The sequence below is a fragment of the Lepus europaeus genome, chromosome 17, assembly GCF_033115175.1.
Source record: "Lepus europaeus isolate LE1 chromosome 17, mLepTim1.pri, whole genome shotgun sequence".
In the NCBI taxonomy this organism is placed as follows: domain Eukaryota; kingdom Metazoa; phylum Chordata; class Mammalia; order Lagomorpha; family Leporidae; genus Lepus; species Lepus europaeus.
In genome coordinates this window covers 34,389,981-34,417,462 of record NC_084843.1, presented here as the reverse complement: position 1 = coordinate 34,417,462, position 27,482 = coordinate 34,389,981, and the positions used below count along the sequence as shown (strand labels likewise).

The window sequence follows — 27,482 nt, the reverse complement described above, 5'->3', positions numbered from 1 at the left end:
CAGAGTTGGGAATGGAATTAGGTAGTTTGATTAGCATTGTATGTTTCTTTACTGCGGACTAATTGCTTACTGCTCAAGGTTTTGTTTAGTAATACTTGGCTAGAAATATGCTATCCTGAGTGGTACAACATGGGTCCATTTTTATGTGGTGGCTCAAATTTTACTTGGACTGATGTGAATCCATTTCTTTTCCTTATTTTCCTATTTGTGTGACTATTTAGCTTATTTGATTGCATGCTGTGTCCCATATTATGAGTATCATGAAATCTGTGCAAACACCCCTTGCAATCCATCTGAAAGTCGACATAATTCTGAATTTGAGAACAAACTGAGTTTTAAGGATTTCAGATGAAGAATTGTGTTACTACACCTCCATGAAAACATGTGTTCAAATTTTAGGAGCTAAAATAGAAGTAGCAAGATGTTAAAATTTACCCCCTAATATTTTTGAGAATATTCTTAAGAACCAATGTGGGGAATGAAAATTTCCCCTGAGTTGCAGAATGCTCACTGGGATTTTGTGTGCCATGATCACATCTTCTTCCAGATTTCCAGGTAGTTTCATTGCCAGAGGAAAGCATGGTCAGAATCAGAGTCACATGCTTCTGGTCGAGAGTGGAAAGAGTGTCACTGTGTAGAAAATGACTCAGGCACTATGTTCCAGCAACTAAATCCTGAAAATGGAAAATTCAAGGTGGTATTCAGTGCCAATACCTGCTACAAAAGTCACGAAGACTTTAGTATGAACTCTGGTTCTGATAGTGTTAGCTATCATTTAGGAAAAAGTTCTCAACCCCATGACTGAGTTTTCTTTATTTTTGGACTGTTGATAACGCTATATTATGTTTGTTGTCAGAACTGAACCAGGTAACATCTGCAAAATATAAGTTAAAACTGTTAATTACTTTTATCTATTAGATCGATGAAGTCAAAGGCTCAGAAAAAGCTATATTGCTGAGAATGAGTGCATATTAATGCATTTTGTGTTCTGCTGGAAGGAATATTCAGAGTATTTGGAGAGTAACTTGCAATATCTATTGTGTTATGGAATATAATATCCTATAATGCAAGAATTCAAACTATTTGTATGTACTTTAAGATTTGGAATGTGAAAAGGGAGGAATGTCCAAAAAACTTGTCATTACCCATTGCTTCTAAAAAATTGATTTCAAGCTATATAGTGTTCATCAATAGTGTAATGGCCCATTCATATTGTACAGCTGAGTAAAGACTTATGTAGATGTGTTACTATTGAACAATATCCAAATTATTTTATACTACACAAAAGCAAGGTATAGTAGATGCTGTTCTTTGGGGTTAAAATATTAAAAAGTTACAGGTGGCATAAACATAGTTATCTGCCCATTGATCATGATACGCATAACATCTCCGGAAGGGCATATTGCCTAGAAGACACAAGAACTAGTTGGTTGGAATGGTATATTTCTGGGCATTTTAAATGTGTTTGTGTGGTTAAATAAGAATGAGGTGTGCTTTTTACTGTATTTGTTTGGAGCATAATGTTTGATTCAATTTTATTTTAGAATTATTTAAGATTTTTTGGTCACATTAAAATTTAACATGTTATGTTGTATCACAACATACTTTGATATATGTGTAATATCCAAATCATGGTAAATATGTGTATTTCCACAAACATTTGAAAATATTCAACATCATTTCTATTTTCCTTTTTTTTTAAAAGATTTTACTTATTTACTTATTTATTTGACAAGTAGAGTCACAGGCAGTAAGGGATGAGACAGAGAGAAAGGTCTTCCTTCCGTTGGTTCACTCTCCTGATGGCTGCTACAGCCAGAGCTACACCGATCCAAAGCCTGGAGCCAGGTGTTTCTTCCAGGTCTCCCATGGGCGCAGGGGCACAGGCACTTGGGCCATCCTCCTCTGCCCTCCTGGGCCACAGCAGAGAGCTGGACTGGAAGAGGAGTGACTGGGACTAGAACTAGGTGCCCGTATGATATGCTGGTGGCGCAGGCAGAGGATTAACCTAGTGTGCCACTGTGCCGGACAATAAAATCATTTCTATTTTTTAAAGATAAAAGTAGACAGTCTATTATTATTTAAAATTTCTTTTTATTTATAGAAGGTGAACAAATTTAATGTATTGCATATCTACAGGTTGAAGAGCATATGATACTACCTAATCTAATTTCCCTCCTGCCCATACTCCTACCCTCTCTCTTGCTTCCTTTCTAAATTTTTCTTTTAATTTTTTCAATGACTAAATTTCAGCTTATTTTATAATCACAAGCTTAACCTTCTACTAAATAAAATTTAACTTAAAAAGTATCCATCTTCTATATTGCTTTGTTATAATATTGAATACTTTCTCTATATTTCAAGACACTCAGAGTTTCAATGAAAAAACTTTTGAATTCTTCACTAGAGAGAATCTTCAGTTTCCAACTGTTATGATGTTGGTTTCTTGCCCCTTAATTTATTCCTTAGATGTCAACATGGTTCCCTGAAAGTTCTTTTTTTAAATTTTTTAATTAATTTATTTGAAATGCAGAATTACAGAGAGGCAGAGGCAGAAGTAGAGGGAGAGAAGTCTTCCATCTGCAGGTTCACTCCACAGATAGCCGCAACACTGGAGCTACACCGATCTGAAGCCAGGAGCCAGAGCTTCCTTTGGGTCTCCCATGTGGGTGCAGGGGCCCAAAGACTTGGGCCATCTTCCACTACTTTCCCAGGCCATAGCAGAGAGCTGGATCATAATTGGAGTACCCAGGACTGGAACTGGCGTCCACATGGATTGCCTGCACTGGATGCAGTGGCCTTATCTGCTAGGCCACAGTGCCAGTCCCTCCCTAAAAGTTCTTTGTCTTTGATCACATATGACATCATCTGTGTCCTTTCTAGTCAGGAACAGGTTTTATTTTTCCCTCTTTTGTTTCCCTCTAATACATGATAGTTTTGAAGAGTGCAGGCCACCTGTCAGATAAAACATTTCTGTCTAGTTTTTTTGTGACCTTTTCTTGAAGACTAGCGTGTGTTTTGGACAAGAATATTTCACAGGTGATGTTGTGTACATACACTTCCTGGGGGACATGAGTTCAGTTTGTTGTGGCACTGGTGTTACTAAGGTCTTCCTTGATGGGGATGATGACAGATTTCTCCATTGCTGAGATTCTGCTTTTCATATACAATTTTTTTTTCAGTTTGAAAGTCACAGTTTATCATTCTATAATCAGATTAGGAGGAAAAAAATGAAGAACTCATGGGTAGCAGGAACAAATGAGTCTTCCAGTGTCTGGCATTTGATGAGACAGATATTCAGTTACTGTGCATTTCCATTGTTCTTCCATGGCAGCACATAGGGCAGAGATTTGGGCACCCGCATGCCTGAAGCCAAGTTACTCTTATGTTCCATAACTATGTTGCTCGCAGGGCTGTTGTTGCCACAGAAGTTGGCTGTGCCCCAGACAAATGGGGTGCTGGTCTGGTCCCACAAATCTTTGTCCCAGTGTTCATCGGAAGGAGGGCACTGCCATGTGCTCTCAGCCAGAGTCTCTTGTCCAAGGTTCCTGGTTTGGTTGACAACATCCTGCTCAATACAGCTCTTATCATCACAGCTGGAGATATGATGACTGATTTCAGCCCGTGGAACCTGGTGGCGAGCATTGAAGGGACAAGTACGCAATTTGTTTGCAACATCAGGATGATTCTTTCTGCACTTGATGAGGTGATAAGGAAATATGCAGGCCCTGATGTGGTGGTTTTTATCATAGGGGGATTGTAATAGCTTCTCAGGGTCCAGGGAGTCAATGTAAGTTTCTTCCATGGTGGCAATGAAGGAGCTTTGTATCCAAGTGCTCGGTCGCGACACGCTCTACCGCTTTTCATATACAATTAGTAAATAAAATCTGTAACATGAGACTTTAAGACCTCATGAGTATTCTGATTCCCCAAATAGTAATTCCTCTAATAATTATTAATTGATAATCTTTATCTGCATTAATGATTCTATTTAAATTGTTGCAATTCAAATTCACTAATGTTTCATGTTTTCTTTTTCATTGAATTAAAAGTTTTTCTTTTTAATTATTTGAAAGGCAGAAGGAGAGAGAGAGAGAAAGAGAGAGAGAGAGAATGAGCTCATCCATATGCTTGGGATTTAGAACTGAATCTCGGTCATCTTGTTGGTGGCTGAGACTCCAGTACTTGAGCCTTACTTGCTGCCACCCAGGGTGCACATTAGCAGGAATCTAGATTACAAGCAGAAAGAAATCTCAAAGCCAGGCAATGTGATATTGGGTGCTGGCATCCCAAGTGGCATAAACCACTGTGCCAAACATCAATGCTGACTTCTGTGTTATTTTAGGCAGGATTCACCCGTAATGAACAGTTCCCTTACATCTGTAATTTAAAAGAAACATATTGTGTCAAAAGGATGGAGAACAAATAGCTGTTCTTGTACTTGTTGGTAGCATCTCAGGAATCCAGTTAAGTTAGACTAGACCTTCACTTAAAATACCTGATGAGCAGTTTCCAAATACTCCTGACTTTTCTTGAATCAGCACCGGCTTTCCTTTTAGATGACTGACCATGTGTGAGGTCTGTGCACACGGAGTGAGGGATTAGAGCAGCAAGCAAGGACAGGCACCCAAGTGCAAGCTTCCTGGTATGTGGGCGGGGCTGCAGAGAGATTGGCACCCAATTTTCCAGGTGCTCAGTATGTCCAATGCTCTTAGAAGGCACTGAGGAAAATCTTTGCTCTTGAACTTAAGCTCATTCTTGCTTCTTACATGTCCTGGCTGAAAATGTCACTGCATTTCTTTGCACATGGATTTCCTTACCCTTAGAGATTGACTTTGTGATTTCCATCCTTTCTTCCATTCCTTGTCTTCTTAGGATTCAGTGTCTCTGTCTGCTTCTTCCAGGGCACGGCCATATTAACATCACTGACTTCTGTGCTGCATGACAACAAAGAGTTCCCGAACCCAGACAGATTTGACCCTGGCCACTTCCTGGATGCCAGTGGCAACTTTAAGAAAAGTGACTACTTCATGCCTTTCTCAGCAGGTAACAGAAATTTATTTCCATTTGATCCTGGGGTACAGGATAAATTTTGGGGATCAGTTGAAATTAAGGTAGTGTGTCCTCCTGAGAGGTAGATTTGTTTTTATACAGGATAGGAGTACCACTCCTACTGTCCATGTGCCTTCCTTTCTCATGATAATTCCTCATTATAGAGCCAGGTTAATGGGGCTTTGGGGCTTCAGGTTGTTGATTAAGTTCTCTTAAAGTGAGAAACCCCCAGGATAGAGTAATTGAATTCTGCCTCTGTCTAAACCTGGGTACACATATGCTCCTCTTAGAACATGCATCTCATTTAGACTTTCTTCACCTATTGTGAAAATCGCATATTTGTTTATAATTTTGAGAATCTTCTCTGTGTTGGTCTTTACTTTGAGTGAGCTATAGGGATTTCTTCATTTTTTAAGATTTATTTATTTCCTTGAAAGCAAAGTGATAGGGGGAGGAGAAGAGGAGAGAGAAAGGGAGGGAGAAGGAGAAAGAGAGAGAAAGATCAGTCTTCCATCTGCGGCCGGCGCCGTGGCTCAATAGGCTAATCCTCCGCCTGTGACATTGGCACACCAGGTTCTAGTACTGGTCAGGATGCCGGATTCTGTCCTGGTTGCCCCTCTTCCAGGCCAGCTCTCTGCTATGGCCTGGGAGTGCAGTGGAGGATGGCTGAAGTCCTTGGGCCCTGCACGTGCATGGGAGACCAGGAGAAGCACCTGGCTCCTGGCTTCGGATCAGCATGATCCGCCGGCCGCAGCCCGCCGGCCATGGCGGCCATTGGAGGGTGACCCAATGGCAAAGGAAAACCTTTCTCTCTGTCTCTCTTTCATTGTCCACTTTGCCTGTCCAAAAAAAAAAAAAAAAAAAAAAAAAAAAAATCTTCCATCTGCTGCTTTTCCAAATGGCCTCAATGGCTAGTGCTGAACCAGGCAGAAACCAGGATCCTGGAACTCCATCAGAGCCTCCCACGAGGGTCCATGTACACAAGTTCTTGGGCCATTTTCTACTGTTTTACCAGGCAATGTATCATGGAACTGGATCAGAAGTGAAGCAGCTGGGAATCAAACCAGTACCTTTATGAGATGCTGGCACTGCTGACAGTGGCTCAACTCACTCCACAACAATGTTGGCCCAGAGTTATAAAGATTTAATTAGCATCCCCAAGGACACAAAGTGCTCCTAAGAGGCTTTCTTACAAATTAGGGAACAATGGGGTCCAGGTAAAGCTGCTGTCTCTAGTGCCAGCATCCCATGTGGGCACCGCTTCAGATCCCGGCTGTACCACTTCTGATCCAGCACTCTGCTGTGAACTGGGAAAGCCGTGGTAGATGGCCCAGTTCTTTGGACCTCTGCATCCACGTGAAAGATGCAGAGGAATCTCCTGGCTCCTGGTTTAGGATTGGCACAGCTCCAGCTGTTGCTGCCATTTGGTGAGTGAACCAGTGGATGGAGGACCTCTCTCTCTCTCTCCCTCTCCTTCTCTCTCTGTGTAACTATTTCAAATAAATAAATAATAACTTAAAAAAAATTAGAGAACAAGGTTACTAGAGGATCGCAACACCATAGTATAAGTGATTTGAAAGGAAAACACAGGTTGCTAAGAGGCTGAAAGGGAAACTTTTGCTTGTTGACATCCCATAGTTTTCTATTAAGCTAAAGGAAATTGAACTGCCTCAGAGGAGAGTTACAGAAAGAATCAGGGCACTTACAGAGGAAATGCACCTCAAAGAGGACATTCCTGTAGATTGCTGAGGTCAGAATTGTCCAGAAAATGTAGGGACAGGGAGAACTTGAGAATGTGGAGGACACTCCGAAAGAATGCAGAGCTCCTTCATCTTGCTACACTCAAGGTCATACACCTGGGACATTTGATCTCCACAGCTAAATTATTTGAACTGAGTTTCTACACATGTAATCCCCATTTTTTCTCTTTGTTTTTTCAGTGCTTTGGGTTTGGCATTGTAATGGCATGTCAAGGTCTGAGCTCTTCTTTCAATGAACTCACATTTTATCTGTATATAAAAAATAGAGAATAATACTCAAAGTGATCCATGTTTCAGTGGATCAGGAATATGATGAGGAAACCCAGAGGAAGAGCTTGGCATTACAAATCTTACAATTAGGAAGAGACTTGAGACATAGGTTCCAAAGGAAGCAGCAGAAGGGCGTTTCTTAGATCCCTGGGGTAGCCTGGCATGCAGTTAGAAACTCCATGGAGGACTGGAGATTGATTTAAAGCAGGTATGCCATTGCTTATCAGCTGTGTGGAATGGAAGGAGTGGCACTGAGCATCAGACCATGAACAGACTGAGAAGGTCCAAATCAAGACACTTGGACCTCATTGTTGGGTACAAACATGAGAGCCATTTATGGATTTAAATTGAGAGCATCCAGTTTAGATATATAGTTTTGGTTTTTGACTCACCTGACTGTCAGTCCTACAATAGAGAACTTAGACTCAAGAGAAGTTTTGTTTTTCAAGAGAGAATAAGATGGTATTGGTAGTTTTCCTAAGCAATGGACTCCTGTGGTTAGATTATTAGATCAGATGAGATCTTTAAATAGAAAATCTTTTAATTCTACTTTCTCTTTGACTTCTCCATTCTCTAGTCTTGAGTTTTAATATTCATTCTTTGAACATGAGTCATGATTTTTAATGTAATTGTTTAAGAAATTCCATATCTAAGTCAATATATAACCTTTCTCACTTCTTGTTAAATCGGTATATAGGAGAGGAATTTGAGGCAAACACATCCTGTTTGTAGTTCATTTTCTCTCTACTTCTGGAGGATTGGTATTCCAAGATGGTTATTCTAGTAATTATCTCTGTGACACCACTCTCCCCTTTTGTGGTCTGCAGATTGTGTTGCTTAGAATCATAGCCACCCTCCAAAACATGATGATTTTTGGTATACCCCTTTCTTTCCTTTGATCTCAAAGTGAAGTTCGATAAGCCAGTATGAACTAGTTTGAGTAAACCAAATTTAACATTAAGAAAATGAAATGTAGCATTTACATATTGAGGTATTTTAAAAAGATAATCAGATTTACTGGTACGATTAGAGATGGAAATGGTAGTATTTTGCCTGAGAACAATCATGTAATTGTAAATATGGGAAGTTAATCTCGTTATACTTGAACTGCTGGCTACAAATACTTCAAATATTGTTGTCTGTTTAGTGGTATCTATAGAGATCAGAATGCCCAAGGCATTATATGATTTATAAGGTCACTTAGGTTTCCAAATAAGAAAAATTGTCAAGCTAAGCTGTGTTGAGCATAAGTAATATTTTATCTTCATTTTAAAAAGTTAATCTAACTGGGCTAGCATGAATTACTATTTATTAGACATGGAAAAGCAAATGTGCAACATTTCCAATTATGAGATAACTTTGGACCTGGACTTGAATTCTCCCTTCCTTAAAATCTTTTTTATTGGCTTTTTCATCATCTTAGTATGAAAACCTTCACTGATCAGGGTGAGATTCTTGATCTGGAACTGTTCCATGCCGCTTTTTCCTCTCTCACAGTGTGTGGCTTTACAGTGTGTGTCACTCACCAGGATCCACCTCATTGGAACGCTGATACTTAGTCGCATGCCTTGATGTTTGCAGCAAAATGGTTTTTTTTTTAAAACTTTTATTTAATGAATATAAATTTCCAAAGTACAGCTTATGGGTTACAATGGCTTCCCCCCTCCCATAACTTCCCTCCCACCCGCAACCCTTCCCTTTCCCACTCCCTTTCCCCTTCCATTCACATCAAGATTCATTTTCAATTCTCTTTATATACAGAAGATCAGTTTAGTACATATTAGGTAAAGATTTCAAGAGTTTGTCCATATAGCAACATAAAGTGAGAAAACTATCATTGGAGTACTTATTATAGCATTAAATAACAATGTACAGCACATTAAAGACAGAGATCCTACATAATAGTTTTTTAAAAAGATTAATTAATTTTCTATGCCATTTCCAATTTAACACCAGGTTGTTTTTTTTTTTTCATTTCCAATTCTCTTTATATACAGAAGATCACTTCAGTATAAAATTAGTAAAGACCTCATCAGTTTGTACCCACACAGAAACACAAAGTGTAAAAATACTGTTTCAGTACTAGTTATAGCATCACTTCACATTGGACAACACATTAAGGACAGATCCCACATGGGATTTAAGTACACAGTGACTCCTGTTGCTGACTTAACAATTTGACACTCCTGTTCATGGCGTCAGTAATCTCCCTAGGCTCTAGTCATGAGTTGCCATGGCTATGGAAGCCTTTAGAGTTCGCTGACTTTGATCTTATTCCGATAGGGTCATAGTCAAAGTGGAAGTTCTCTCCTCCCTTCAGAGAAAGGTACCTCCTTCTTTGATGGCCCCGTTCTTTCCACTGGGATCTCACTCACAGAGATCATTCATTTAGGTCTTTTTTTTTTTTTCCCATGATATCTTGGCTTTCCATGCCTACTATACTCTCATGGGCTCTTCAGCCAGATCCGAATGCCTTGAGGGCTGATTCTGAGGCCAGAGTGCTATCTAGGACCTCTGCCATTCTATGAGTCTGCTGTGTATCCCATTTCCCATGTTGGATCTTTCTCTCCCTTTTTGATTCTATCAGTTAGTATTAGCAGACACTTGTCTTGTTTGTGTGATCCCTTTGACTCTTAGACCTATCAGAGCCATCAATTGTGAGCTGAAATTGATCACTTGGACTAGTGCGATGGCATTGGTACATGCCACCTTGATGGGATTGTGTTGGAATCCCCTGGCACATTTCTAACTCCACCATTTGCGGCAAGTCTGATTGAGCATGTTCCAAATTGTACATCTCCTCCCTCTCTTTTTCCACTCTTAAATTTAACAGGGATCACTTTTCAGTTAAAATTTAAACACCTAAGAATAATTGTGTGTTAATTACAGAGTTCAACCACTAGTACTAGAACAACAACAACAACAACAACAAATACTAAAAAGGATAAAGTATTACATTGTACATCTAAAGTCAGGACAAGAGCTGATCAGGTCATTGTTTCTTATAGTGTCCATTTCACTTAACAGGTTTCCCCTTTGGTGCTCAGTTGTCGCCGATCAGGGAAAACAAATGATATTTGTCTCTTTGGGACTGACTTAATTCACTCAGCATGATGTTTTCCAGATTCCTCCATCTTGTTGCAAATGACCGGGTTTCGTTGCTTCTTACTGCTGTATAGTATTCTATGGAGTACATGTCCCATAATTTCTTTATCCAGTCTACTGTTGATGGGCATTTGGGTTGGTTCCAGGTCTTAGCTATTGTGAATTGAGCTGCAATAAACATTAATGTGCAGATGGCTTTTTTATTTGCCAAATGAATTTCCTTTGGGTAAATTCCAAGGAGTGGGATGGCTGGGTTGTATGGTAGGGTTATGTTCAGGTTTCTGAGGAATCTCCAGACTGACTTCCATAGTGGCTTAACCAGTTTGCATTCCCACCAACAGTGGGTTAGTGTCCCTTTTTCCCCACATCCTCTAGCATCTATTGTTGGTACATTTCTGAATGTGAGCCATTCTCACCGGGGTGAGATGGAACCTCATTGTGGTTTTGATTTGCATTTCTCTGATTGCTAGTGATCTTGAACATTTTTTCATGTGTCTGTTGGCCATTTGGATTTCTTCTTTCGAAAAATGTCTATTGAGGTCCTTGGCCCATCTCTTAAGTGGGTTGTTTGTTTTATTGTTGTGGATTTTCTTGATTTCTTTGTGGATTCTGGTTATCAATCCTTTATCTGTAGTATAGTTTGCAAATATTTTTTCCCATTCTGTCGGTTGCCTCTTCACTTTCCTGACTGTTTCTTTTGAAGTACAGAAACTTCTCAATTTGATGCAATCCCAAATGTTAATTTTGGTTTTGACTGCCTGTGCTGCTGGAGTATTTTCCAAGAAGTCTTTGCCGGTACCTATATCTTGCAGGGTTTCTCCAATGCTCTCTAATAATTTGATGGTTTCAGGTCGTAGATTTAAGTCTTTAATCCATGTTGAGTGAATTTTTGTGTAAGGTGATAGGTATGGGTCTTGCTTCAAGCTTCTGCATGTGGAAATCCAATTTTCCCAGCACCATTTATTGAATAGCCTGTCTTTATTCCAGGGATTAGATTTGGATCTTTGGTCAAATATAAGTGGGCTGTAGATGTTTGGATTGATTTCTGGTGTTTCTATTCTGTTCCATTGGTCTATCCATCTGTTTCTGTACCAGTACCATGCTGTTTTGATAACAACTGCCCTGTAGTATGTCCTGAAATCAGGTATTGTGATGCCTCCGGCTTTGTTTTTATTGTACAGGATTGCTTTGGCTATTCGAGGTCTTCTGTGTCTCCATATGAATTTCAGCATCATTGTTTCCAGATCTGAGAAGAAGGTCTTTGGTATCTTGATTGGTATTGCATTGAATGTATAAATTGCTTTTGGGAGAATAGACATTTTGATGATATTGATTCTTCCAATCCATGAGCATGGAAGATTTTTTCCATTTTTTTGGTATCGTCTTATTTCTTTCTTTAAGATTTTGTAACTCTCATCATTGAGACCTTTGACATCCTTGGTTAAGTTCCATCCAAGGTATTTGGTTGTTTATAGCTATTGTGAATGGAATTGATTTTAGAAGTTCTTCCTCAGCTGTGGCATTGCCTGTGTATACAAAGGCTGTTGATTTTTGTGCATTGATTTTATATCCTGCTACTTTGCCAAACTCTTCGATGAGTTCCAGTAGTCTCTTAGTAGAGTTCTTTGGGTCCCCTAAATAAAGAATCATATCATCTGCAAAGAGGGATAGTTTGAGTTCGTCCTTCCCGATTTGTATCCCTTTAATTTCTTTTTCTTGCCTAATAGCTCTGGCTAAAAGTTCCAGAACTATATTGTATAGCAGTGGTGAGAGTGGGCATCCCTGTCTGGTACCAGATCTCAGTGGAAATGCTTCCAACTTTTTGCCATTCAATAGGATGTTGGCCGTGGGTTTTTCATAAATTGCTTTGATTGTATTGCGGAATGATCCTCCCGTATACAGTTTGTTTAGAATTTTCATCATGAAAGGGTGTTGTATTTTATCAAATGCTTTCTCTGCGTCTATTGAGAGAATCATATGGTTTTTCTTCTGCAGTCTGTTAATGTAGTGTATTCCGTTGATTATTTTGCGAATGTTGAACCATCCCTGCATACCGGGGATAAATCCCACTTGGTCTGGGTGGATGATCTTTCTGATGTGTTGTTGCATTCCATTGGCCAGAATTTTATTGAGTATTTTTGCATCTATGTTCATCAGGGATATTGGTCTGTAATTCTCTTTCAATGTTGCATCTCTTTCTGGCTTAGGAATTAAGGTGATGGTGGCTTCATAGAAAGAATTTGGGAGGATTCCCTCTTTTTCGATTGCTCTGAATAGTTTGAGAAGAATTGGAGTTAGTTCTTCTCTAAATGTCTGGTAGAACTCAGCAGTGAATCCATCTGGTCCTGGGCTTTTCTTTGTTGGGAGGGCCTTTATTACTGTTTCAATTTCTGTGTCAGTTATGGGTCTGTTTAGGTTTTCTATGTCTTCCTGGCTCAATTTAGGGAGGTTGTGTGTGTCCAAGAATCTGTCCATTTCTGATAGATTTCCCTGTTTGCTGGCATAGAAGTCCTTGTAGTAATTTCTGATGATTCTTTTTAATTCTGCGGCGTCTGTTGTTACGTTTCCCTTTTCATCTCTGATCCTATTGATTTGGGTCTTTTCTCTTCTTTTTTTAGTTAGTTGGGCCAATGGGGTGTCAATTTTGTTTATTTTTTCAAAAAACCAGCTCCTCGTTTGGCTGATTTTTTGTAATGTTTTTTTGGATTCAATCCTGTTGATTTCTTCTTTGATTTTAATTATTTCTCTTCTCCTACTGGGTTTGGGTTTGGTTTGCTGCAGATTTTCTAGATCCTTGAGATGACTTGAAAGCTCATCTATTTGGTGCCTTTCCAATTTCTTGATGTAGGTACCTATTGATATAAACTTTCCTCTTAACACTGCTTTTGTTGTATCCCATAGGTTTTGGTATGTTGTGCTGTTATCCTCATTTACTTCCAGAAAATTTTTGATTTCTCTTTTAATTTCTTCTATGACCCATTGTTCATTCAGGAGCATGTTGTTCAATCTCCATGTGTTTGCACGTGCTCTAGGGATTCCTGAGTTGCCAATTTCCAATTTCATTCCTTTGTGGTCTGAGAAGCTGCATGGTATGATTCTAATTCTTTTGAATTTGCTGAGACTTGCTTTATGGCCTAGTATGTGGTCAATCCTAGAGAAGGTTCCATGTACTGCTGAGAAGAATGTAAAGTCCTTAGATGTAGGGTGAAATGTTCTGTAGATATCTGTTAGATCCATTTGGGCTATAGTGTCATTTAAATCTACTGTCTCCTTGTTGATCTTCTGTCCTGTTGATCTGTCTATCTCTGAGAGTGGAGTATTGAAGTCCCCCAGTACTATTGTACTGGGGTCTAAGTCTCCCTTTAAGTCCCTTAACAACTCTTTTAAATAAGCTGGTGCCCTGTAATTAGGTGCATATACATTGATAATCGTTATATCTTCCTGTTGAATTGATCCCTTAATTATTAAATAGTGCCCCTCTTTGTCTCTCCTAACAGTTTTTGTGGTAAAGTTTATGTTGTCTGATATTAAAATGGCTACGCCCGCTCTTTTTTCATTTCTGTTGGCATGGTATATCTTTTTCCAGCCTTTCACTTTCAGCCTGTATGGATCATTGTTGGATAGATGGGTTTCTTGTAAGCAGCAAAAAGATAGGTTTTGTTCCTTAACCCAATCAGCCAATCGGTGTCTTTTAACTGGACAGTTCAAGCCATTAACATTCAATGTGACTGTTGAGAAGGAGTAACTTTGCCCTGCCATTTGCCAAAGATACTTTCTAATATATGGTTTGAGATTCCTGTGATCTTTTGCTGTGAGGTTTCCTTCCTTTACCTTCTTTCATATTGGTGATCGTGTTTCTGTGTTTCTGTATGTAACACATCTTTAAGCATCTTTTGCAGGGCTGGACGAGTGGCGACAAATTCTTTCAATGTCTGTTTGCTGTGAAAGGTCTTTATTTCACCTTCATTCATAAATGAGAGCTTTGCAGGATATAATATTCTGGGCTGGCAGTTTTTCTCTCTTAGTACCTGGGCTATGTCTCGCCATTCCCTCCTAGCTTGTAGGGTTTCTGATGAGAAGTCAGCTGTGAGTCTAATTGGAGATCCTCTGAGAGTAATCTGGCGTTTCTCTCTTGCACATTTTAGGATCTTTTCTTTATGTTTCACTGTGGTGAGTTTGATTACGACGTGTCGTGGTGAGGATCTCTTTTGGTCATGTTTATTAGGGGTTCTATGAGCTTCCTGTACTATGATGTCTCTGTCCTTCTCCAAACCTGGGGAATTTTCTGCTATTATCTCACTGAAAAGGCCTTCTAATCCTTTCTCCCTCTCCATGCCTTCAGGAACTCCTAGGACCCGAATGTTCGGTTTTTTAATAGTGTCCTGTAGATTCCCTACAATATTTTTTAGGTTTCTAATTTCCTCTTCTTTTCTCTGGTTTTCCTGTTTCCTTTCCTGTTCTCTGTCTTCCAATTCCGATATTCTCTCTTCTGCTTCCCCCATTCTGTTTTTAAGGCTCTCTAATGTGTTTGTCATTTGATCTATTGAATTCTTTATTTCATTATGGTTTCTTGTCACTATCACTGTTTCTTGTTCTACTAGTTGTTTCATTTCATTTTGATTCCTCCTTAATATTTAATTTTTGTGAGAGAGGTTTTCTATCTTGTCCATTAAGGATTTCTGTAGTTCAAGAATTTGTTTTTGAGAGCTTCTTAATGATCTTACCAATTTTTTGAGATCCACTTCTTGCATTTCTTCTATCTCATCATCTTCATAATCTTGGATTGGGATGCCTTTTTCATTTGGGGGCATGAGAGTGTCTTCCTTGCTCTTGTTACCTTGGTTTCTACATTTGTTTGGCATCTTGGAGGTGTGGCCAAAGAGCTCTGTTTGGTTCTTCAGTGTTGCCTAGGCTAAAGAGTTTGTTTTTCTTATGTAAAGTGGTCCCTGCTCTTTGTCTTTCTGGGGTTTGTAAGGAGAATGCAAAGAGGCTAGTGTCCCAGCTGGTTCCCCCCCCTTTTTTTTTTCTTCCAGTCAGCCTGGTGTAGTTCCCCTTCCCCCCTGCGTGAACTCGGATCATGGTCTAACCTTCGCGGCCAATGTCTCGGGTTACCTGTGCTTCCAGCGCCGGGGCTCAAATTCTGTGGGTGGGCTTTTGTAGCTGGGTTGGCTGTTTTCCTAACTCTAGTGCCCCCCGTGTCCGTGGCGCAGCTCAGTGCGGGTTGGGTCGGGTCAGCGCAGCGCAGCTGGGCACTGCTAGGTGCGGCTCAGGGCGGCTCCGTGCAGCTCGGCAGGGCTCGGCGCGGTACGGCGCGTTGCGGCAGTGGGCCACCTTACTCTCCTCGTAGGTCCTACGTGTCACATCCACTAGATCCGGGAGAGTTTCCTCTGCAGTTTTTTCCTCTGAGTCTCTTCTTAAGGGTACAGTAACTCCACCCTTGTTAAAATTTCTTTTCCCAAACTGTTGTGTGTGCCCTCACTCTTCCGCCATCTTGGCTCCGCCAGCAAAATGGTTTTATAAGAGTATGCTTTTCTCAAAGCATCTGTGTTCTTAATATGGAAAATATCAATAAATCAATGGATTCAAAATATAAATGGGTTTATGATGAGAATCATATGCTCATAATAACTTTTTGATATCTTATTGCCCTGTAAGTTAAGCCTCCCATTTCCACCAGAAAAATCCAGTTTTGTCTACTAATCCGAGTGAAAGTTGTATGTGACCTCATGAACTTTTTAGTTAATGAGTAGCAAGCTTCTTTTAGAGGGTGTTTATCCTACCTCTCTGGGGATATGGGCCTGGTTACTTTCCTCAGTTTGTCCCACATTTTGGAAAGGCTATATAAGGCACTTGCTGGGGAATAGAGACTAAAGCTGGGAAATAATCCTCTAGTCTTGGATAGAATGAGTCCCACTTGATGCTATTGTGATGCTTAGACTTTGAGGGGCTTCCATTCAAGCACTGACATGGTTTTTTGGACACAATTTTCTTCACTCCTCTAAGAATCATTTTTTCTCCCAAGGAACAGTTTTCCTTTTGATTATTAACAACGAATAAGCATTTGGGGTCTTCCCCGCACCTCCTTAAGGAAATCCTCTTCTTTCATGTAGGTATCGATTGTGTCATAGGGACTTTCAGGAGTGTTTGTGGGCTCTGTGCATGCTTTGTATGAGTTCAGTTTGAACACTGTGTTTTGAATTATCTGGGATGTACCAGCTCTGGCCTGTCCCTCTGATTGTGGTTTTTAAACATTTTTCGTGTCGTTTTCTAAACCTCATTTCCCATTGGTTCAGAGAGATCAATCAAGGAATGAAATTTGTTTGGAGCTAGATCTAAGGGTGGGTTGGGGACTTGAATGAAGTCAACTTGGGGTACGTGTTTTAAAGTTTTTCTCAAGCAGTTCTTAACAGTATTTGGAGGTTCCCTGGGAGGTTTGTGTGTACTCACCTTGGCAAAGTGGTAATCTTTCTGAGATTTGCATTCTTACTGAAAGATGGGCTCTAAATGTCATCTGTAGTGGAACTTTGCTACTCAATGGGAGAAGATAATGGACAGAGTGCTCCCATTGTAGTGTTTCTGGCAAGTCCTCCCTGAAATGCACACAGAGTTCTCAGTTTCCTGGGCCTTGAATCCCATGGTGCTAGGAGATAATCACTTGTTTCTGCAGTTCTTCCCCAGTGTGGGAAGAAGGGGTAACTGGACCAACCACGAAATTTTTTGCTCAAGACACACTAGAGACCCTCCTGTATATCCAGTAAGTGATAACAAAGATGCTAGGGAAAGCCTTAAATTGGGAGACGTGGAGGTGGTAGAAAACCTCTCCTTGTAGGAGAATGACATGCCCTTAGGTAAAGCAGAGCTGGAACTGCTGCCTAATACTCAATGGAACTTCCACTTGCTCTAAAACCAGGGAAATCTTAGGTAATTGGGTGTGATAGATCTATAGCTACACATAGTCTATAGGTAAATGCTTTTTCAATGAGGAGCTTCCTCTCCATTGGTGATCCTCTGGTTTTGGCTGTACCAAATTGTGAATATTCTTGCTGTGTTGTACCCAGTTGCTTTATATTAATACTGCGACTTGAACTGGGGAGGATGGGTGGGCGAACGTGGTGGTGGAGGGAGAGTAGTGGGACAATAAGACTTTGAAGACAAGAGCTCACTGTGCTGAGTGAAGATCCAAACTCAAGGAAACCTCTGATCTAAATTCAACTGCTGAATTTTTAATAAATACATGCAGATGTCCTGTTATAATATTTGATATAGGAAATAAAAACAAAAACTTTTCAGTATTAAAAAAAAAAGAAATTATCCTGGGGAAAGAAAGTCCTTGTCTGAATATCCTGCTTGGGTTTCAAAGGGATATAGAACATGAGGGTGCTTTTAAATAATGGAAAATAGAATTAAAATGTTTATTTTGATTAAAATTTTTGTTATCCATGCACAAGAGAGATCTTCAATAATTCCTTGCAAATGGGTAACATGGAAATTTATGATGGATTTTACTTGGTTTTGAGCCCTAATTAACTTACCTTTTCATGCCATTTTATCATGAGCTTTTTGAAGTACACTTGTATATGACAGCCCTTCCTTCAACCCAACTACCTTTAACCACTGCACAAGAAATGTGAGTTTCTGAAAGTGCTTAGTCAATTCAAAGTGTTTATAATTTGGCAATAGTTAATGAAATATTTGACACAGAACTGATATTCAACACACATTAGTAGAGTGAGGGATGCCTGTTATAATATGATTTTTTGTGGATAACAAGTATTCATCCTTTTATCCATGTGCCTACCCAGCCATCCTACCAGTCATTCTGTCTTCCATCCACCCATCCATCTACTCAGTCCCTGAGCAAGCAGTCACTGCATACTCCTTGAAAGTTTCACAACTCAATGTTTAGATAAAGAATCTTCTGTGCTTGTTATTTTCAGGAAAGCGAGTGTGTGTGGGAGAGGCTCTGGCCCGCATGGAGCTGTTTTTATTCCTGACCGCCATTTTGCAGAACTTTACCCTGAAGCCTCTGGTTGACCCAAAGGACATTGACACCACCCCACTTGTCAGTGGGCTAGGTCGTGCGCCACCCTTGTACCAGCTCAGCTTCGTTCCTGCCTGAAGAAGGGCAGGCCACGTGGCTGCTGCTGAGCTGTCATCTGCAGCTCCTCTCTTCCAGAGCCGCCTCCAACTCCTTTGCCTATCATGGGTCCCTTCCCTGTCATGTCCTCTGATATTGATTCATTTTCAAGGTCTAGCCTCCATTAGGAAACGTTTTCTGGGTCCCTTCACAAATGTGTATCTGCCACTCCTTACAGTGTGTAATTCTAGGATTAACCACCTGTTTAATGCTGAATTGCTATTACATTATCACTGTGAAATTGAGCAAGATGATTGGCATTTGATGATTCAGACATGTTTATCTGCTATATGTTCAAAATAAAAGCACTATGGATGTTGAATCAGTTTTCAGATTTTCTTTCTTTTGTGCCTAATGTGAATAACATATGAAAAAAAATAAAGTTCCAAGAGGTCATGCTGGTCCTTATAAGGATAGGCACAAACACACACAGTATCATTTACATTATAGCTACAAATATGAAATACTTGTGTTTATGTCTGACACAATATGTATATGATCATTTGAAGAAAACTACAAAGCAGAGGAAACCAAAAATGATGTAAATTAATGGAGATGTATTTCATCAATGTGAATATGATGTTATTATTGTTAAGGTGTCAGTCTTTTTTTTTTTTTTTTTTTTGACAGGCAGAGTTAGACAGTGAGAGAAGACAGAGGAAAGGTCTTCCTTTCCATTGGTTCACCTCCCAAGTGACCGCTATGGCCAGGTGCTTCCTCCTGGTCTCCCAGGCAGGTGCAGGGACCAAGAACTTGGGCCATCTTCCACTGCCTTCCCGGGCCACAGCAGAGAGCTGGACTGGAAGAGCTGCAACCAGGACCGAATCCGGCATCCCAACTGGGACTAGAACCCAGGGTGCTGGCGACACAGGCAGAGGATTAGCCAAGTGAGCGATGGCGCCGGCCAAGGTGTCAGGCTTTTGATTTGATCTATAGACATAATGTTATTTCAAATAACAGGCAGAGTCCTTTTTGGATATCAACGTCTGAATTTATAATTAATAAGAAGTAGTTAAAAACCCAGGATATGCGATATTTAAGGAAAATAGGTCAACGGGCTGATCTTGCTTCATCTGATTTCAAGACTCATTAGAAATGTATGGTAATCAAAACTGTGTGGTGTTTGTGAAAGGACAGAGAAATAAGTTAATGAAATTGCATAGAGTTGGAAACAGAGCATTACATATATAGCCAACTAAATTTTGCAAAGAAGCAAAGCCACCTCCATGGAGAAAGGACAGCCTTTTCTCAAATGGTGCTCAAAAAACTGGACATTTACATGCAAAATAAAAATGAGTATTGAGGCAGGCCTTATATTCTTCACAAAGTTAGTTTAAAATACATCATAAATCTAGCCGGCGCCGCGACTCAATAGGCTAATCCTCCGCCTTGTGGCGCCGGCACACCGGGTTCTAGTCCCGGTCGGGGCACCGATCCTGTCCCGGTTGCCCCTCTTCCAGGCCAGCTCTCTGCTGTGGCCAGGGAGTGCAGTGGAGGATGGCCCAAGTGCTTGGGCCCTGCACCCCATGGGAGACCAGGAGAAGCACCTGGCTCCTGCCATCAGAACAGCGCGGTGCGCCGGCCGCAGCGCGCTACCGCGGCGGCCACTGGAGGGTGAACCAACGGCAAAAGGAAGACCTTTCTCTCTCTCTCTCTCACTGTCCACTCTGCCTGTCAAAAACAAAACAAAACAAAAACAAAAACAAAAACAAAAAAAATACATCATAAATCTAAATGTAAAATGTAAATATAAAGTTCTGATAACATTACATAGAAGAAAATCTTGATGCTCTTGCCTTGGTAAAAGTTTCCTAAATAGAACAATGAAAGCATTATTCATGAAAGGATGGACTGGTGCACTGATCTTAAATAAAATAAAAATTTTTGTACTGCAAAGAATATTGTTAAAATAAAGTGCAGAGAAGCTACAGAGTCAGTGTGTAAAATATTTATAAATGGCATGTCTGATGAAGGACTGTTAATTCAAAAATACAAAGAACATTTAAAACTCAACAGTGAGAAATGTTATACAATCTGCTTAAAAAATGAACAAAAAATTGATCATATACTCATTCAAGAAGACAGATGCCAGCAGGGTTTGGAGAGTGCTCAACATCATTAAGAAGTTACAAACTAAAACAATAATGAGACATCAGTAAATGCATGTACAATGGTTCTAATCTTATACTCATGAAACCAAATGTTGACAAGAGTATGGATTAACCGGGAGTATTAGTCATCATTAGTGGGTATGAAAAATATTTGGAAGACAGTTTGACATTTTCTTAGAAGACTAAAGTATGTTTACCATGGCTTTCCAGATTTTGTGTTCCTTTGTATTTATCCAAATGAGGTGAAAACTTTTAGCTACCTCCCCAAACCAGTACAAGGGTGTTTATAGCAGCTTTATACATCATTTACAAGAATTGGAAGCCATCAAGAAATCTCTCAGTAGTTGAGTAGTTACAAAAATTGTAGTGTATTCATAAAATGCAATATTATTTAAATGTAATTTAATGTTAAAAATAAATTAGGAATCCATGAAAATATCTGGAAAAGCCTTCTGGTTTATAGTAAGTGTAAGAAGCCAGTTTATACAGGTTAAATACTATGATTTCCAATATAGGACATTATGGAAAAGGAAAACAATGGTGATACGCAAAGATGATTTGTGGGCAAGGGATTGGGGTAAATAGAGGGACGAACAAACAGATAAGGGAGGATTTTAAGGCAGTGAAGCTATTCTGTGTGATTGCACAATGGTGCATATATTGCATCATACATTAGTCAAAATAATTGAATGTGTAACACAAACTAAACCCTATGTAAAGTATGAACTTGTGTTGTATGTACTAGTGTTGATTTCTTGATTTTATGTGATGGACAACACTTTGAGGGTATTAACTGGGATACAGATATCAGATGGTGGGTGCGTATATAGTGGACACTGTTTCTTTTCTATTTAGGTTTTCTATAAATCCCAAATTATGTTCTAAAACTGCTGAGGACACCCTCCCCTCCCCTGCTTTATTGCGTGGAAATGTGCCTGAAACCTTCTTGCCTAAGGGGCTTGAACAAACTGTTGTTGAGCAAAAGAACATTCTGTGGTAACACTGCAGTGAGTAAACATCTTGCTGCCCTCCCTATCATCCTGGACCACCTGGAACCCTGGCTGGAACAATTTCTCCTTTCCACCTCCTGCCGAACCCCCTGCTGAGTCCCTTGTAGGATATATATACCGTGTGTAAAAAAATAAAGTTTGCAGCTTGATCAGAACTCTTGTCTTGCTGCCTTCCTTGTGTCTCCTATCCCTCTCATTCCTCACTCTAGGTTCTTGGCCCTAGTTGACAACCCGCGGGACGAGACAGCTGGTGCCCAATGTGGGGCTCAAGTGCCTATGAGATTGGAGGAACACTATCTTCGAGGAGGAAAACTTGGATCCAAGTGATTGTGTGACCTGCTCGGAGCTGCCCACCCCGAGACATCAGCATCGGTCAATCGGCGCAATCAGCGCAAGGTAAGTGACTGGCCATGGGATACGCATTATCGTCATGGGAAATGTTCATTTCTGGTCTAAAGGAGGCTCTCAAGATACGAGGAGTTCGGGTTAAAAATAAGGATTTATAGACATTTTTTGAGTATGTGGAAAATTTATGTCCCTGGTTCCCCAGGGAGGGAATGATTGACGAGGTCAAGTGGCAAAGAGTTGGAGATTGTTTAAAGGATTTTCATGAGACCTTTGGCCCAGAAAAATTGCCTATTATGGCCTTTTCATATTGGAATTTAATTAATGACATTTTAAAAGTCCATTCCCTCGATAAAACCATCGACGCCTTAATTAGGGATGGTGAAGAGACATTACAGCAATCCTCTCGACCCACATCTAAATGTCCATCTGTTATCTTGGCTATGCCTTCCATTAATGATGACCCAATAAACAAGAAAAATGGTCCATTTCGGCTTCTACCAATAAAACTAGTCAATTATATGCTGCCATTTGAGACAGTCCTGGCAAATTAGATTCAGAGGAGGAAGCTTCCCTAGAGGAAGAAGCTGCTCATTATCATAATCCTGATTGGCCCCCAGATGTTAAAAAACCTCCACTCTGGCCGGCGCCGTGGCTCAACAGGCTAATCCTCCGTCTTGCGGCGCCGGCACACCGGGTTCTAGTCCCGGTCGGGGCACCGATCCTGTCCCGGTTGCCCCTCTTCCAGGCCAGCTCTCTGCTGTGGCCAGGGAGTGCAGTGGAGGATGGCCCAAGTGTTTGGGCTCTGCACCCGATGGGAGACCAGGAGAAGCACCTGGCTCCTGCCATCGGAACAGCGCGGTGCGCCGGCCGCAGCGTGCTACCGCGGCGGCCATTAGAGGGTGAACCAACGGCAAAGGAAGACCTTTCTCTCTGTCTCACTCTCTCTCTCACTGTCCACTCTGCCTGTCAAAAAAAAAAAAAAAAACAAAAAAAAACTCCACTCTACATTTAAATATTTCAGTTGAAGTAAATGTTGCCTTTGTAAAGTTAATATTAATATGTAAAATGAGGAATTGTGGTGACAAAGTGTCCGGACTACCCATTCTGTTTTTGTATTATGTACTAACTCTCCCCTTATTATTGATAGGAATGCTTGGGCAGATTATGCTTGGTTTGCTTTACAAAAAGAATGTAAATCCAAATGTGCCACAAATGGTTACGATTCCACAAACCTGCAAGAATGTAACAATTACAGATAATAAGAGGCTACTATCATTATGGTTAAATGGTTACCCACTGTGTTCCATCAGCTGAAAAATTTGTTGTCTTATCAAAAAGAGATGTTGCAAATATTTAATGAAACCTGAATCACTAATTTTAGAGTAATGCAAAATTTTAGCGCATTTGTTAATTGGACTGTGTGCACCTCAACATGTCTGTTTACCAAGTTAACAGTGCCTCAAATCTCCATGCCATGGGATTGTCTAGCCAGTTCTCAAGCTGTCTGCAGCAGCTTGAGTTGTTGTATTGGAATGGTACTGTTTTTTATGTCCCTGACATGGGTGCCCAAGAAGCTAATTCTCCCTCAGATATGTTTCAATTTATCCTTAAAACACCTTAAATATTATTGTGTTTGATTTCTGAATGTATACTTGTATGAGAAATTTGTATTGTATTCTTATGATGATGTGTTAAGTATGCCTACACCTCGATGCAACCTTAGGGCCAAATGTAAGGACAGATTTTTGAAATGGAGAGGCTTGTATCTAGGTTTGGCACTAATAAACAAGTAACTTGTCTACTGGATAACCTTCTCCTGCTCCTTGGGAGCCTGGCCAGTTCCCGGGGAGGAGGATAAAGGAAAGTTTCTGATAAACAAGTAGGCATGCTTCGTGTCTCAGCTCTCTGGCCAAGATCCGGGACCCGTGTCAATTTCCAGGGACTGATGCAAAGATTTCATTGGAAAGTTTTGCCCCAGTGGATGGCCAATAGCCCAACTCTTTGCCAAAAGTTCGTGGCACAGGCAGTGTACCCAATTCATTTACGCTGGCCACACATTTACATTCTACATTATATGGATGATATTTTACTGGTGGCTCAAAACAAGTCAGATTTACAACATTGCTTTACAGCACTTTCTAAAGCCTTTTCTACCCTTGGCTTACAAATTGCCCCCGATAAGGTTCAACTACATGACCCCTTTACTTATTTAGGTTTGAAATTACAACAGGAATTGGTTTTGGTACCTGGTATTCAGTTTCGTATTGACTGCCCCTGTACTCTTAATGACTTCCAAAAACTTCTAGAAGATATTCAATGGCTCAGGCCCTATTTAAAAATACCTAATAATGTACTTTTACCTCTCAATGACATCCTGCATGGAGACCTGGACCCCTTTTCCCCCCGCGAGCTTACCCCTGCTGCAAAAAATACTTTAAATCAAGTAGCTCAAGCCATTAACCAACAATCTGTTTCACAAATTTCTTATGTTCTCCCCTTATTTTTTATAGTTTTGGCCACTCCACATTTACCCACTGGAGTTTTTTGGCAAAAATCCCTCATGCCCAATAAAAAGGGTCAGCCTCTTTTCTGGGTCCACCTTCCCATTTCCTCATCCAAAGTAATTACAGTATTTTTGTTTCAGGTTGCTTCCATAATTATCAAGGCTTGTTTCCTTTCCCACCAATATTTCGGAAAAGACCCCGATATTATAGTAGTGCCATATACCCAAGAACAGACCCAGTTCTTTCTTCAAACCTCTAACGACTGGGGAATAGCCCTGTCAGGATTCATGGGGACCATTGACAATCACCTCCCTGATGACCCCATATTACAGTTTACACAATCCCACTCATTCCTTTTTCCAAAAAACAGAAAAAAGCCCCATTCCAAAGGCTGTTACAGTGTTTACAGACGGGTCTTCCAATGGAGTAGCTGCCTTTGTGGTAAACGATCAATCCTATGTTTTTAAAACATCTTATCAGTCGGCCCAGTTGGTTGAGTTATATGCCATACTTCAAGTTTTTACACAATTTCCCACTTAGGCTGTTAATATTTATACTGATAGTGCATATGTTGCTCATTCCATTCCATTGCTAGAGACTTTTCCCTTTCTCAAGACAACTTCCAATGCTACGCCTTTGTTTATACAAATTCGAAAGCTAATACGAGAAAGACAGCAACCCTTTTATTTGGGACATATTAGGGCTCATACAAATTTATCAGGACCGCTCACAAAAGGCAAAGCCCTAGCAGATGCTGCTACAAGACTCACCTTTCCCATAATCGTGGGATCAGTACAAAAGGCTCAAAACTTACATAAATTACATCACTTAAATGCTCAATCCCTTCACTTGCTCTGCAAAATTTCATGACAACAGGCCCGTGCAATAGGCAAAGGATGCCTCTCATGCATTACAAGCCAGCCTGTACCACATTTAGGAGTCAATCTGTGTGGTCTTTTCCCCAATCAATTGTGGCAAATGGATGTCACACATTTCCCAAAATTTGAAAGCTAAAATATCTTCATGTCTCCATAGACACTTACAGTGGTTTTATCTTTGCCTCCCCCCATGCGGGAGAAGCTGCTAAGGATGTTATCTCGCATCTCGTCACGGCCTTTTCTGTACTGGGAAAACCTGTTAAAATCAAAAGAGATAATGGTCCTGCTTATGTCAGTGCCAAATTTAAACAGTTCTGTGAAACACTTCATATCAACCACATTACAGGAATTCCCTATAACCCACAAAGTCAGGGGATTGATGAAAGAGCCCATCAAATGCTAAAAACTTGGCTCACCTGGCTTGAGGCCACTTCCTTCTCCTTTGCCTCTCCCCGCGATCAGTTAAACCATGTGCTCTTTGTGCTAAATTTTTAAACTCTGGATAATAATAATCATTCAGCTGCAGACCGCCATTGGCACCCTTCCCTGACATGGCTCCGCCTATGGTAATGTGGCGAGACCCCCTCACTAATAACTGGCACGGCCCAGATCCAGTACTGAGTAGCCTGAGTCCTGGACCAAAAACAATCGGCACCAAGATGGCTACCCAAAAGATTAATTAAACAAATTAACTCGTCAATTCCTACAAATAATAATGTTGTTCCAGAGCCTGTGCTTGGCCCTGAGAATGCTCTTCCTTTAAACCCACAGGAATGAAAAGACCCTGCTGGACAGCCCTGTTAATCATCATGGGACTTCTTATTGCCATCGGCCTACTACTTATTGTGGCCATTCCTGTATCTCATCTCCTCTCAATCCTCTCACGTCACCGAAATAACTCCTTGAACAATGCCGGCTAAGGCCTGGACAACACTACTCTGCGCGCTCTGGGCCCTGTGGCCTTCCGTTCACCCGGATCATCAACCAACTGTCACCTCCCCCTTCGCGTGGCACTTCTACCTGATGGAAAATAAGACTGAAGGCCCTGGAAGCCTTTTAGCCACTGTAGTTTGTCCCCCCCAGGGTTGTCAACAGGCCATTTTCCTAAATTTCTCAGATTTTAAAGACTCCCCTGTCAGTGCTGGCCCTATGCTTTGTTTTCTATATGAACAAACCCAGTCTAATTGCAAAAATTACTGGGTCCAAATTGTAAGCTTTATAAAACAACAGGTGGACACCTTGGCGACAAGGCCTATCCAGGTACATTACCAATGTCTACTCCTAGCCGATTTGGCTGAGGAAGGGTCCGAGAATTGTAGACCCCCTAGAGAAACCGTAATCCCAGCCAGAGGGAAACGCACCTGTGACCAACAGGTGTAGGTGCCTGTGTGAGGTGCAGCTACGACTGCAGGGAGACGACCTAGGAATAAACGGCCATCAAGTTCGGGGTCTCCCACGGGACACGCCCGATAGCATGGAGGTTGGCGTCCAAATCCTACCCCCATAAAACACACTTGGGCCTGCCAACGTGCCTCATTCCTTGTCTAACCTGGCCTTCTTAATGGGGATTGGGGCCTCTGTCCCCCCTCTCAGATTAATGCCTGCCACTACAAAATCCTCATATCTAATATAAGAAAAAGGGGAGAGATGCTGAGGACACCCTCCCCTCCCCTGCTTTATTGCATAGAAATGTGCCTGAAACCTTATTGCCTAAGGGGCTTGAACAAACTGTTGTTGAGCAAAAGAACATTCTGTGGTAACACTGCATTGAGTAAACATCTTGCTGCCCTCCCTATCATCCTGGACCACCTGGAACCCTGGCTGGAACAATTTCCCCTTTCCACCTCCTGCCGAACCCCCCGATGAGTCCCTTGTAGGATATATAAACCATGTGTAAAAATATAAAGTTTGCAGCTTGATCAGAACTCTTGTCTTGCTGCCTTCCTTGTGTCTCCTATCCCTCTCATTCCTCACTCTAGGTTCTTGGCTCTAGTTGACGTCCTGCAGGGCTGCAGGGCGGGACATAAAACTAGATTCTATAAATTAAAAAAAAACAACTACTCTACTCCATAATGTTAGCTGTGGTAAGATTTGTATTCCTCTGTATTACTCTGGGGGTCATGAAAGCCAGATGGTGGTACTCTCCAGATCATTTAGGTGGAGTTGAGAATTCCATGTGCTAGGGTTTGAGATGTCACTGAGAGGTTTCAAGATGGTGGGTTCTGGTTGGTCCTGGGAGCTGAGCAGAAGTGTTTTTTTTTTTTTTTCTTTTCATTAATAAAAAAATAAACCACACAGATTGTCAAC

General features: G+C 40.8%; 2 protein-coding genes across 3 annotated transcripts in view; one reads left to right on the top strand and one right to left on the bottom strand.

Moving 5' to 3' along the window:
• LOC133776409 (cytochrome P450 2C1-like) overlaps positions 1-18,393 on the top strand; it is a 43,606-nt gene extending 25,213 nt beyond the window's left edge. For both annotated transcript variants that reach the window (XM_062215369.1, XM_062215368.1), the window contains 2 exons: positions 4,905-5,046; positions 18,125-18,393. In XM_062215369.1, the coding sequence (XP_062071353.1) occupies positions 4,905-5,046; positions 18,125-18,306 (324 nt within the window). In that variant the 3' untranslated portion in view covers positions 18,307-18,393. The remainder of the gene's footprint in view (positions 1-4,904; positions 5,047-18,124) is intronic.
• On the bottom strand, positions 3,302-3,805 carry LOC133776410 (gametocyte-specific factor 1-like). The gene has a single exon (XM_062215370.1). The coding sequence runs from the start codon at positions 3,803-3,805 to the stop codon at positions 3,302-3,304; it is 504 nt and encodes a 167-aa protein (XP_062071354.1).
• Positions 18,394-27,482: the final 9,089 nt, after the last annotated feature.